Consider the following 13,233-nt stretch of genomic DNA (forward strand, 5'->3'; position numbering starts at 1 on the left):
TAACTTTAATGCTCTAAAGTTATTATCTAAAGATCTTCACCCCCATTGTCTCCTTTGAGCTTTCCATACTGTAGGGTAGGTATTACAGATTGTATTATCCTCACTTTACATAGGAGGAAACTGAGCACTGAGAAGAGTGTCATCACTCAGCTAATAGTTGGCATCAGAAGCAGGATGCAAATACTTCAAGTCCAGTATGCCAGTCATTATACCATCTGACTTCCATGCAAGCTTTTCTTACCATCATTAGACTTTGATGTTTATGTTTTATCTCCAAAAAGAATGTCAAACTCTGAAGGGCAAGTATTGTTTGGATTTTACCCCCAACATGAAGCATATTGCCTTATACATACTGTTTAACATTTGTTGAGTTAAACTATTTAAAAATAATTACTGAATTATTGCAAAATAATGTTAAATGACGGTTCATCACAATCAGGTAAAACCCAGAGGGGGAAAAATGAAATATAAAGTCCACTTTTAGACTGGGAGAAAATAGAAAATGTAGCAGCAGAAAGCTTTTAAGACTCAGGCCATTCAGTGAATAGTTGTTAAATCCAAAGTACTATCAGCAAAATCAGATGCTGCCTCAAATCAGGTGCAGGATAACGCAAACCTCCTTCCACCCCCCCCCCCCCCCCCCCCCCCCCCCCCCCCCCCCCCCCCCCCCCCAGGGCTTCTCTGATCCCTATCTACTGTACTGACTGAAAGCTAAGTATGGAACCCCCTCCCTGCCTTTGCCTTGCTTACCTACATCTCTCAAGAAAGGAAAGAGAAAACTGAAAGGAAAACCAGAACTAGCATAGCAAGGTTTACGCAGTTTCAAGTGTTAAAAACCTTTTAAGCATTCACATTCTGAATTTTAGCTGCCCAGGACCATTATTTACAAATTGTAACTGTTCCTATAGAACTTAGTGTCTCCTACATTTTTTACCTAATGTATTGTTTCCAAGGAATCAATGGACACTTTCATTAAACGAAGATATCTCTGGATTCCATATTAGCAAGGCCAATTCTGTCCCCCACATTAGGCCGTTAATTGTTTCCTTTGTCTTTGACCACAGATCCCAAGAGAAAATGAACTTGCTACCACACAAAAGATTTCCACTGTTTATTTCCACACCCCATATGTTACATAATGTACATTCCCAACTGGGAGCTCTCCCTGAGTCACACAGCAACCAGAGAACACTGAGCACGGCGCACATCAATCCAGATAGCGGGCCAAAGGGAACAGGCTCCAGGACTAGTCCCGCCAGCGATGTCCACACTGGGCATTGCAGCACTTGTAGAAAGTGGTCATAGGCTCATCAGCGGAACGAGTCTGAAGCTGCATGAAATAGGCTCGAGGATGCTCACACTTGGGGCAGGGCTCTGCAGAGGATAAAACAAAAAAATTAAGTTTGTGGTACATTATTCTTTCTTATACAAAAACACTACTGAACTACTGCTAAGCAAATGCCTTTGAGGTATTCTTTCTGTACTGGAGATGAACAGCAGGCACCAGCACACACTGAGAGAAGTGAGGTGATGAGCAGAGTCTACAGGGGGATGACTCAGCTCCTGACTCTGCTTTTGCTGTTTCCACTCCATTTTGTGCCCAACCAGGAAACTAAGTAAAAAGGACCATATGCCATGGGGTAAAGATGGGCTGCCTCTGAGACTGTAGAGTTTCCTGGAGGCCCTAAGGACGATTCCCTTGCTTCATTCTTATATAAATAAAAGCACAAAGGAAAATTAAGGAAATAAAACTGGCTTTTGCCTCCACCATTCACCCAGAAGCCACCAGGAAAAGGGACAATATGCAAAGCAAATGAAAGTCCATAGCATTTCGACACAACTGAAGAGTAAGGACTGCAACTACCTCAATTTTGAAGTATTGCTCCAAGTCCCTACTCATATTGCAATGGAGAAGCTATCCTACAGGGCTGATGGCTTAAAGTAACAATTGAAAAGAAGCTATATATAGGGTGTCCCAAAAGTCTCAGTGCAGCTTAGTTTTAATAATGGCTTTAATAACATATCCTATATCTCCAAAAAGTACTGTGTGGCAGGTATTTTTTTTTTTTATTTAATAGCTTTTTATTTACAGGTTATATGTATGGGTAACTTTACAGCATTAACAATTGCCAGACCTCTTGTTCCAATTTTTCACCTCTTACCTCCCACCGCCTCCCCCAGATGGCAGGATGACCAGTAGATGTTAAATATATTAATATATAAATTAGATACACAATAATATACATAACCAAACTGTTATTTTGCTGTACAAAAAGAATTGGACTCTGAAATATTGTACAATTAGTTTGTGAAGGAAATCAAAAATGCAGGTGGGCATGAATATAGGGATTGGGAATTCAATGTAATGGTTTTTAGTCATCTCCCAGAGTTCTTTCTCTGGGCGTAGCTGGTTCAGTTCATTACTGCTCCATTGGAAATGATTTGGTTGATCTCATTGCTGAGGATGGCCAGGTCCATCAGAACTGGTCATCATATAGTATTGTTGTTGAAGTATATAATGATCTCCTGGTCCTGCTCATTTCACTCAGCATCAGGTCATGTAAGTCTCCCCAGGGCTTTTTGAAATCATCCTGTTGGTCATTTCTTACAGAACAGTAATATTCCATAATATTCATATACCACAATTTATTCAGCCATTCTCCAACTGATGGACATCCATTCAGTTTCCAGTTTCTAGCCACCACAAAAAGGGCTGCCACAAACATTCGTGCACATACAGCTCCCTTTCCCTTCTTTATGATCTCTTTGGGATATAATCCCAGTAGTAACACTGCTGGATCAAAGGGTATGCACAGTTTGATAACTTTTTGAGCATAGTTCCAAACTACTCTCCAGAATGGTTAGATTCGTTCACAACTCCACCAACAATGCATCAATGTCCCAGTTTTCCCACATCCCCTCCAACAATCATCATTATTTTTTCCTGTCATCTTAGCCAATCTGACAGGTGTGTAGTGGTATCTTAGAGTTGTCTTAATTTGCATTTCTCTGATTAATAATGACTTGGAGCATCTTTTCATATGACTAGAAATAGTTTCAATTTCTTCATCTGAGAATTGTCTGTTCATATCTTTTGACCATTTTTCAATTGGAGAATGGCTTGGTTTTTAATAAATTAGAGTTAATTCTCTATATATTTTGGAAATGAGGCCTTTATCAGAACCTTTGACTGTAAAAATATTTTCCCAGTTTATTGCTTCCCTTCTAATCTTGTCTGCATTAGTTTTGTTTGTACAAAAACTTTTCAGTTTGGTATAATCGAAATTTTCTATTTTGTGATCAGTAATGATCTCTAGTTCTGCTTTGGTCATAAAGACCTTCCCCTTCCACAGGTCTGAGAGGTAAACTATCCTGTGTTCCTCTAATTTATTAATAATTTCATTCTTTATGCCTAGGTCATGAACCCATTTTGACCTTATCTTGGTGTACGGTGTTAAGTGTGGATCAATGTGGCAGGTATTTTTAAAAATGACATGAATCAAAATTCATTTGTTATGAGAATTTTTTCAATACCCCTTTAGGAAAAGAGGACTCCCCAAGAATATTTATGCTTTCAAACTTTAGATAGGCATTAAAACTTTCTATAACAAATTTTAGCAGTTCTAATCCAAAGATGTATTTTCTTAAAAGAGAAATATTAACAAACGGGGTCTTGCTTTGTGCCTCCCAGGTCTTATACACACTGGAGTTATTATTGCTCTTCTTCCTCTTCTATACCCTCTCTTTGGCCTAATCTTTTTCTCTTAAGTGATAGTTAATACATAAGTGAAGAATATTTGTCATTTGTTGTACTTATCCCTGATCTTAATTTAAAAAGTACATGAGGGGAGAAGGAGCCAAGATAGCATGGTAAAGGCAGAAAATCGCCCAACCTCTCCCCCAAACCGCTCTAAATTAGTTTAAATAATGACTCTAAACAAATTGTAGAACATCAGAACACCCAAAAAAAATGGAGTAAAACATTTTCTAGCCGAAGGCAACTTAGAAGCTCAACACAAAAAAGTCTGTAACGCCAGGGTAGGAGTCCAGCATTCAGCCCAGTGCAGGGCCCAGCCTGCCCTGGCCCAACCTCTGAATCAGCAGTACTGGTGGCTTCCAGGCCTCTCAGCCCAGAGATACCAAAGATCAGCAGAAAAAGTCTGTGGAACCAGAGTGGTAAGAATATCGTAGCCAAATTCTAGAACTCTTAAGTCAAGAAGAAAAAATATTACAAGCATCCAGAAAAGAACAATTCAAGTATAGTGGAGCTATAACCAGGTTAACACAAAATTTAGCAGTTTCTACAATAAAGGACTAGAGAGCTTGGAATATGATATTCCAGAGAGCAAATGGAGCTAGGATTACAAGCAAGAATCACCTACCCAGCAAAACTGAGCATAATCCTTCAGAGAAAAAGGTGGTGAAATTCAATGAAATAGAGAATTTTCAAGCATTAGTAATGAAAAGATCAGAGCTGAATGGAAAATTTGATTTTCAAATACAGGACTCTGGAGAAGCATAAGGAGGTAATCAGGAAAGTGATATCATAAAGGACTTCATAAGGGTTATGTTTACTTTCCTATATGAGAGGATAATACTTGTAACTCATTGGAACATTTTCACTATTATGGCAGTTAGGAGGAGCATATATATAGACAGAAGGCAGAGGTGTGAGTTGGTTATGAAGGGATAATATCTTTTATAAAAAATGAAATTAAGGGGTGAAAAAGGAACATACTGGGAGAAAGAGAAAGGGAGAAATGGAATAGTGCAAATTATTTGCCATTTTAAAAAAAAGAGGCAAGAAAAAGTTTTTACAATAGAGGGGAGTAGGGGGAGGAGAGGATGAGTAAGTAAACCTTACTTTCATCAGAATTGGCTCAAAAAGGAAATAATATACATTCTCAAGATGGGTATAGCAATCTATCTTACCCTGCAGGAAAATAGAAAGGTAAGAGAATATGGGAAGGAGGGGAGGGTGATAAAAGAGATGGCATATTGGAGGAGGAAGTGGTCAACACACTTTTAAGGAGGGACAGGGTGAAAGAGGAGAGAGAGGGAGAGGGAGAGAGGGAGGAAAGGAGAGAGAGAGAGAGAGAGAGAGAGAGAGAGAGAGAGAATAAAGGAGGGGGAGGAGGAATACAGTTAGCAATAGTAATTGTAAAAAGAATTTCAAAGCAAGTTTCTCTTATAAGGTCTCATTTCTCAAACATAAAGGGAACAAAATTAAATTTATAAAAAAATAAGAGCCATGACTTAATTGATAAATGATCAAAATATATGATTATATGATCTGTGCCCAAAGATCTATAAACTCATGCATATCCTTTGACCTAACAATACCACTACTAAGCAAGAATACTATATATACAAACAATATTCCTAGCAGCTCCCTTCTCGGGACAAAAAAAAATTGGAAATTGAGAGGATGCCCATCTATTGAGGAATGGTTCAATAAACTATAGTATGTGTTTGTGATGAAATATTATTGTTATATAGGGAATGATGAGCAGGATGCTCTCAGAAAAAAACAACAACAAAATCTGGAAAATCCTTTATGAACTCAAGTAAAGTAAAACATATTGTATACAAAGTAATAGCAATGTCCTGGGATGACCAGCTGTAAATGACTTTGCTATTCTCAACAATACAATCATTCACAAATACTCTTAAGGAATTATGGTGAAAAATCCTATCCATATCCAGAGAAGGAACTGGGTCTGAAAACAGATCAAAGCATTTTCTCTATCTCCATCTCTCTCCCTTTTTTTTTAACTTAATTTTTCTTGACAGTTTTTATTTTCATTAGAGTGGAAGATGTGTTTTCTTTCACAATTTTACTTTTATGAAAATATTTTATATAACTTCACATCAGGTTTCTTAATTGTGGGTAGGGACAAGGGAAAGAACTTAGAACTTATAAAAAAACAGAAATGTTGTAAGTAAAATATTTTGCAAACTTTAAAGCATTATATTATAATATAAGAGCTCTTACATTATACAAATAGCTCTTCCTGAGGCAGTTGGGGTTAAGTGATTTGCCTAGAGTCACACAACTAGGAAGTGTTAAAGTGTCTGAGACCAAATTTGAACTCAGGTCCTCCTGACTTCAGGGCTGGTGCTCTGTGCCACCTAGCTGCTCCAAGACTACTTAAGCTCTCTTGCCCTTATTATATGAGGAACAATTTCAAGTATTTGATGTGAAGAGAAGTGGTTAGCAGCCATGTCACTGGTATAACTATTGTTTATACTCTTAGCAGGGCTCTGGAAGGGGGAGAGGGGATTCTGCCTCTTACCTGCAGTGGAGTCAACATTCTCCCAGGCAGCAGCTCCCCCCAGCACATCATCCACTTCTTTCAGCTTTGGATACTTCCGATTCGTTACCTAGAAAACCACATCACCACATGAAAACCCTAGAAAATAGAATAGTGCCCATCTGTCCTATCCAAACCCCAACCACATAATTTAACTCTACATAGGGTTCAGAAAACTTTGGGACAAAAGTCACACTGAGCAAAGAGATGGAAATTTATCAGTGAAGATCACAGAATGGGAGAAAAAAAGCTTAGGTGTAAATAAGAGAAATTAGCATAGGAAGACCAAAGCCAATCAAAATCAAGAAGCAATTAGTATATAAAAGAAAGAGGACTGAAATGAATACAGGGTATAGGATGTGAATCTAGGCTTTTCTATTAAAGGTTCTATTTAAGCAAGTCATTTCATTTCTTCTGTTATCAATTTCCACATCTGCAAAATTAAGTGAAAGGACCAGCTAATCTATAAGATTTCTCTTGGCTCTAATAGTCTATCAGTCAAAAGCCAACACCATTGAATAACAATATTGTAAAGACAACTATGAATAATTTAAGAACACTGATCAACACAACGACCAACCAGAATTCCAAAGAACTTGTGTTGAAACAAGTTACTTCCCCCATCTAGGTAAAGAGGTGATTGACTCAGACTAGAGGTTAAGGCATGTATTTTTTAGATGTGATTAATGCAAGAATCTGTTTTGTTTGACTATACATGTGTTTAACTGAGTTGTTTGTCCCTGGCTTCCTGAATGGGAGACAATGGAGAAGATGGGAAGTAAAAAATGCTAAGCTGAAAATAAAACTGAATTAAAAAAAAAAAACAAAAAACAATTGGTATTGAAAAGGAAGCCAATGTCAATGGATCAGAGTGTATACAGGAAGAGGGCAGAGCCAAGATGGCAGAGAGGCAGGGACTCACTTGAACTCTCCCAAACTATCCTTCAAAAAAACCCATTAAAATAACACCTCAAAACAAATTCATTTGAACCAACAAAAGGACAAAGTGAAATAATTTTTCAGGCCAAGACCACTTAGAAGGTTGGCACTCATTGGCGTGAGAAGAGAGTCTGACACAGTCTGACAAAGACTGCTCTAAGCAAGCCAGCAGCAGGCCTGGGGGGAGGGGGGTATAACTAAATCTGGCTTTTAAACACTGACAGTTAAAAAAAAAAGAATTTCTGAAAGGGCTCAAAAAATATTTTTAAAATCAAGTAAGAAGTAGAAGAAAAATTGCAAAAGAAATGACAATGATGCATAAAAATAATGGAGAAAGGTCATCAGCTTGGTTAAAAAAAAAAGGCACAATATAATAATGAAGAAAATAACACCTTAAAAAAAGACTATAGGTTAAATGGTAAAAAGAGATACAAAAAATCTATTGAAGAGAACTCCTTAAAAGCTGAATTGGCCAAATGAAAAAGAATATACAAAAACACACTAAAGAAAATGCCTTTTTTTTTTAAAGCTCTTTATTTTCAAAACATATGCACGGATAATTTTTCAACACTGACCCTTGTATAGCCTTGTGTTTCAGATTTTCCCCTTCTTATCTTGATGGCAAGCAATCCTGTATGTTATACATGTTAAAATACATGTTAAATCTAATGCAATTCTCTTGCTGCACAAAAAAAATCAAATCAAAAAGGAAAGAATGGGCAGCTAAGTGGTGCAGTGGATAGAACACCAGCCCTGAAGTCAGGAGGACACGAGTTCAAATATGGTCTCAGACACTTAATACTTCCTAGCTATGTGACCCCTTGACAAGTCACTTAACCCCAATTGCCTCGAAAGAAAGAAAATGAGTAAGAAAGCAAAATGTAAGTGAACAACATCAAATAGAGTGAGAATATTATGTTATGATCCAAATTCAGTTCCCACAGTCCTAAGAGAACTCCTTAAAAAATAGAATTGGCCAAATGGAAAAGGAGATGCTTTGGAAATGCAAATGGAAAAAGCTCACTGAAGAAAATAACTTCTTAAAAATTAGAAGTGAACAAATAGAAACTATTGACTTCATGAAACATCAAGAAACAATCAAACAAAATCAAAAGAATAAAAATAATAGAAAAAAAGGTGAATCATATCATTGGGGAAAAAAAAAACATGACCTGAAAAATTGATCAAGGAGAAATAATTCAAGAATTATTGAATATATGTGGAAGTTGTGATCAAAAAAAGAACCTAGACATTTTATTTCAAGAAAGTATCAAGGAAAACTGCCCCAATATCTTAGATTCAAAGGATAAAATAGAAATTGAAAGAATCTACCATTTTTCTCCGGAAATAGATCCTAAAATGAAAACTCTCAGAAATAATATAACCAATTCCAGAGCTCCCAGCTCAAGGAGAAAGAAGCAGACAGAAAGAAACCATTAAAATAGTTTTGGAGCCACAGCAAAGATAACACAAGACTTAGCAATTTCCACATTTAAGGACTGGAAAACTTGGATTATGATATTCTAGAAGGCAAAAAGGTAGGATTACTACCAAGAATCACCTACCCAGAGAAACAGTATAATCTTTCAGGAGAAAAAAAACCTGTTATTTAATGAAATAGAGAACTTCCAAGCATTCTTAATGAAAAGACCAGAGCTGAACAGAAATTTTTCAAATTTCAAAACAGAAGTTTTCAAATAAAAGACCCAAGAGAAGCATCAAAAGGTAAACAGGAAAAGAGAAATCACAAGAGATTCAATAAGATTACATTTGTACATGAGAAGATAATACTTGTAACTCCTAAGAACTTTCTCATTATTAGAACAGTTGAATGGTAGACAATGTTCAATCCTTACTCTCATCAGAATTGGCTCAAAGAGGGAATAATATATATACTCAATTGGGTATAGAAAGCTATCTTATACTACAGTAATATAGGAAAGAAAGGGGATAACAAGAGACCAATTGATACAAGAAAGGACCAAAAAATTTTTGTACAAACAAATTCAACGTAAACAAAATTAGGAAGAAAGCAAAAAATTGGAGATACAATTTTTACAAGCAGGATCCACTTAAAAGGCCTCATTCCTCAAATATGTAGAGAGATGAGTCAAATTTATAAGATTTCATAATTCATTCCTCAACTGATATATGGTCAAAGGATAACAGGCAGTTTTCAAATGAAGAAATCAAAGCTATCTAAGTAATTTGGGGGAAAAAAAAAGCTCTAAATCACTATTACTAGAGAAATGTAAATTAAAACAATTCTGAGGTATGACCTTATACTTATCAGATTGGTTAATATGTTGGAGAAGATGTAGAAAAACTAGAACATTAATGTACTGTTGGTGGAGTTGTAAACTGATCTAATCATTCTGAAGAACAACTTGGAACTATGCCCAAAGGATAAAAAAACTATACATAGTCTTTGATCTAGCAATACCACTATTACATCTGTATCCCAGAGACATTTTTTAAAAAGGAAAGGGACTTATCTATGCAAAATATTTATAGCAACTCTTTATGTTGGCAAAGAATCAGAATTGAGAGGATGCCCATCAATTTGTGAATGCTTGAACAAGTTGTGGTATATTATTGGGATACAATAGCGTCTGCTATAAGAAATGATGAGCAAGATACTTTCAGAAAAAATCTGGGAAGATTTACATGAGCAAAGTGAATTAAGCAGAGCCAAGAGAACAGTTAACAGCAATACTGTATGACGATTATCATGTGATTGAATGTGATTCTCAATATAACAGTAATCTATGACTCCTCTAAAGAACTTATGATGAAAAATGCTATTCACTCTGAATACATATTGAAGCATCCTTTTTTAAACTTTATTTTTCTTGTGTTTTTTTTTTGGGGGGGGGGCTATGTTTTCTTTTACAACATGATTATGCTTGAACATTATATAGAAATATTGGAATATTTAATATGGAATTATAATATGGAAATATAATTTGCATGACCATACATGTGTAACCTAAATCAAATTGCTTGTTTTCTCAAGGAGGGGGGAGGGATACTGGATTTGAATGAAGAGGGTAAGGCAGAGTTGGACTGATTCGCCAAAGGAATCAAGATGTGTTAGAATTCTTACAAAGTACTAAGTAAGTGGAATTGAGGAGACAGTGGTTAAATCTAATTTAGTACTGATTTAATCCTACAACAAATAATGGTTTCCTAGTGATATAAGGATTGGAGTATACTCAGTGTGGGATATATAAGGAAGAGCTGTCAGGGCCAGAAAGGACAAGCCCACTAGAAGCTCTCAGAGCCTCAGCCAGGATTCAGTTGAGATTCAGAAGCCAGAGAAGGCAGCTTACGCTTTTGGAACCAAGACTACAGAAGGCCTCTAAGAAAAACTAGCTGAGCCCCAAGTAAAAGAGAAACTTTGAAAGAGACAATAAAGGATTTGGATTTTAACTCCTGGCTGCATTTGGGGTGATTACACTGAATTGAAACGAAGGCTGCTGTTGGTGTTCTTTTTCCAAAACACAGCCAGATAACAAAAGTTCAGATCTTTTATTGTGTTCTTCAATATAGCCCAGTTAGCCCAGAGGCCTATCTCTCCCAAGAGCTCTTGCAGCTTTGTCCTTGGCTTCTGCCTCTGCTTTCTTCAGCTTCCAGGCAGCACCAAGGTAGAAGATACAATGAATCTCTCTTGCCTTGAAGACAGGGCTTGTAGGCTTTCTTCCAGAGTGCTCTGTCTCTGACCCCAGTCAATGTTCCCCAGAAAACTCTCTCAAGTAGATCCTCTCAAAAAAACTAACTCAAGCTCCAAGAGCTCCCTGTATATCCGTGATCTCCCAAAGGTTAACTCCGCCTTCTGGAGGGAGAGGGATTCTGGGTTATCTCCCAGAGTGCTCTCTGGCCCTAAGGGAGGTGTGAATTTGGTGTTTCTTTCTAAACCCTGAACTCTCCCAAACAGGTGAACTCCATTGAGTACTTAGATACTTATGAGCTCTCTAAAGGTATGAACACAAACATTGTTTCCATCAGTATTAGCAACTTATCACCTTGTAAGGATTTGCTCTAAGGTGTGAACCAATAAGCACTGTATCAATTCTATTGATTAACACCAGGATTCTGACATCACCCTTGAGTTTTCACCTTGTTTCAAGTTGAGTTGATACTAGGATTCCAACAGGCTGCCTCCAGAAGCCCCCCCAACAAAACTGCTCCCAGAAAATATTATACTGTAGAGAAGAATATCACAAAGATAGGGACGGAAAGAGAGTATAACCAATGTCAGAGCAATGATGTAGTAAAGAATTGAGAAATGCAGGGATTGAAGGTCACTTAAAGACTAAAAAAGAAGCACCTTAATTTAATAGGTTAATAGTCTTTAATCAGCAACTCTGAAAAACCAGGCTTCCTTGAAAATCCCACTCCTTTACTATTAGCTTTCCCACTTGCCTTCAGTCTCTGCTCTTTCACAACAGACATATACACACCCTTTTCTTTCACCTCTTAACAAAATTAACAAACCATTTGTGTGTCTCAAGGTTTCAAAAGAGTGTCTCCTTAAAATTAATTATGGATTTCATTCTGTAACACAAGTGAGTTGTCATTAAAAAACATGCCTCCCAAAAGCCTATGGAGTGAATTATCTGACATTAAAACATGTATATTTTTAGAAAATCATTAAAAGATGTTCAAGCATTTAACACAACGCCTGGCACATAGTAGTCAGTTTTAATAAATGTTTGTTGATTGACTGGTCACCCTAACATGTATATCCTTACTTCTAGCTTTACTTACCACATTCTATTTTCCTTGTATCATTACAGCTCCCACTTTACTTCTCACACAATCCCTTTTATACCCCTCCCTCACCTGGGATTCCCCAGACTCTCTTCTTCCAGTAGGAAGTGAAGAACCCCCTCAACTATCTTCTCCTCCCCACAGATGATTTTCCTTATAGAGTGAGAAATGAAATTAGACACTAGCTAATGCAGTTCCCCTCCTTTTATAGACAAGGAAGCTTAGATTCCATTTCAGATTGCTAATCTAATTTCCATTTAGTTTGCTAATCGAGGTATGGGACGTAATTTGACTGATCTCCCAGGCTCCAAGTCCAACACTCTATCCCCTAGGTTAAAGCTTTTTAAACTGTGGGTTCAGACCCTACGTGGAGTTCTGTAACTGACTACGGCCTCAGGAAGAATTTGGTAACAGTAGAAGGTACTCCGCCACAATGTAACAATGTAACAATAAGAAAGCACATCCCGTCAGAATGCTAATTTGCTTTCCATTTTTAATAAATTATATGTATACTAAAGAATTGTTTTTTTTAATAACTTTTTATTGACAGAGCCCATGCCTGGGTAATTTTTACAGCATTATCCCTTGCACTCACTTCTGTTCCGATTTTTTCCCTCCCTCCCTCCACCCCCTCCCCTAGATGGCAGGCAGTCCTATACATGTTAAATATGTCACAGTATATCCTAGATACAATGTATGTGTGCAGAAACGAACAGTTTAAAGAGTTGTTTTAAAAATAAGTTTCTTCATGATTTATTATCAGTGTTTGATTTGCATGCCTCTCTTAAATACCTCTATGCTAGGAGTCACACAAATTTCTAGGGAGTGGGAAAAGTTACGCTCTGAGTGAGACTGCGCTTTCTCTTCTCATCCCTCACACCCACCGGGCGTGTTCACACTCCCAGAAGCACCATTATGCCCCCACTACGTTACAGACAAGCACAGACACCTCCCCCTCCCCCCCCTCCGGCCCCAGCCGGCCTGCTCGCACCTTTCTGGTGATGTTGTGCACGTAAGGGCACGTGTTGCAAGCGAAGCGATGGCAGCGCTGCCCCTCCTCCACAATCAGCCCGTTCCCGCAGCCGGGGCAGAAGAGCAGCATAGTCTCCGCCGGTCACCAACTTCCCACGTCAGGCGACTACTCCGACCTCACTAATCAGCGACGGCCCCGCCCTTCGGCCCCCGCCAATAGCCATTCCCCGACCGC

General features: G+C 37.7%; 1 protein-coding gene across 1 annotated transcript; it reads right to left on the reverse strand.

Annotated features, from left to right (window-relative positions):
• Positions 1 to 1,096: 1,096 nt before the first annotated feature.
• Positions 1,097 to 13,194, reverse strand: POLR3K (RNA polymerase III subunit K). Its single transcript, XM_003761931.3, has 3 exons — positions 13,018 to 13,194; positions 6,297 to 6,384; positions 1,097 to 1,374 (listed from the first exon to the last, which is right to left on the reverse strand). Exons 1-3 carry the CDS (start codon positions 13,126 to 13,128, stop codon positions 1,247 to 1,249), a joined length of 327 nt encoding a protein of 108 aa, XP_003761979.1. The 5' UTR covers positions 13,129 to 13,194; the 3' UTR covers positions 1,097 to 1,246.
• Positions 13,195 to 13,233: the final 39 nt, after the last annotated feature.

Source organism: Sarcophilus harrisii, chromosome 1, assembly GCF_902635505.1.
Source record: "Sarcophilus harrisii chromosome 1, mSarHar1.11, whole genome shotgun sequence".
NCBI classification, from domain to species: domain Eukaryota; kingdom Metazoa; phylum Chordata; class Mammalia; order Dasyuromorphia; family Dasyuridae; genus Sarcophilus; species Sarcophilus harrisii.

Excerpts from the sequence above, each read along its gene's own strand:
- POLR3K (XM_003761931.3), bottom strand. The coding sequence starts at position 13,128 with ATGCTGCTCTTCTGCCCCGGCTGCGGGAACGGGCTGATTGTGGAGGAG. Across the intron at positions 6,385-13,017 it reads TGCACAACATCACCAGAAAG|GTAACGAATCGGAAGTATCC; the intron begins GTGCGAGCAGGC and ends GTGGTTTTCTAG. Across the intron at positions 1,375-6,296 it reads GAATGTTGACTCCACTGCAG|AGCCCTGCCCCAAGTGTGAG; the intron begins GTAAGAGGCAGA and ends TATCCTCTGCAG.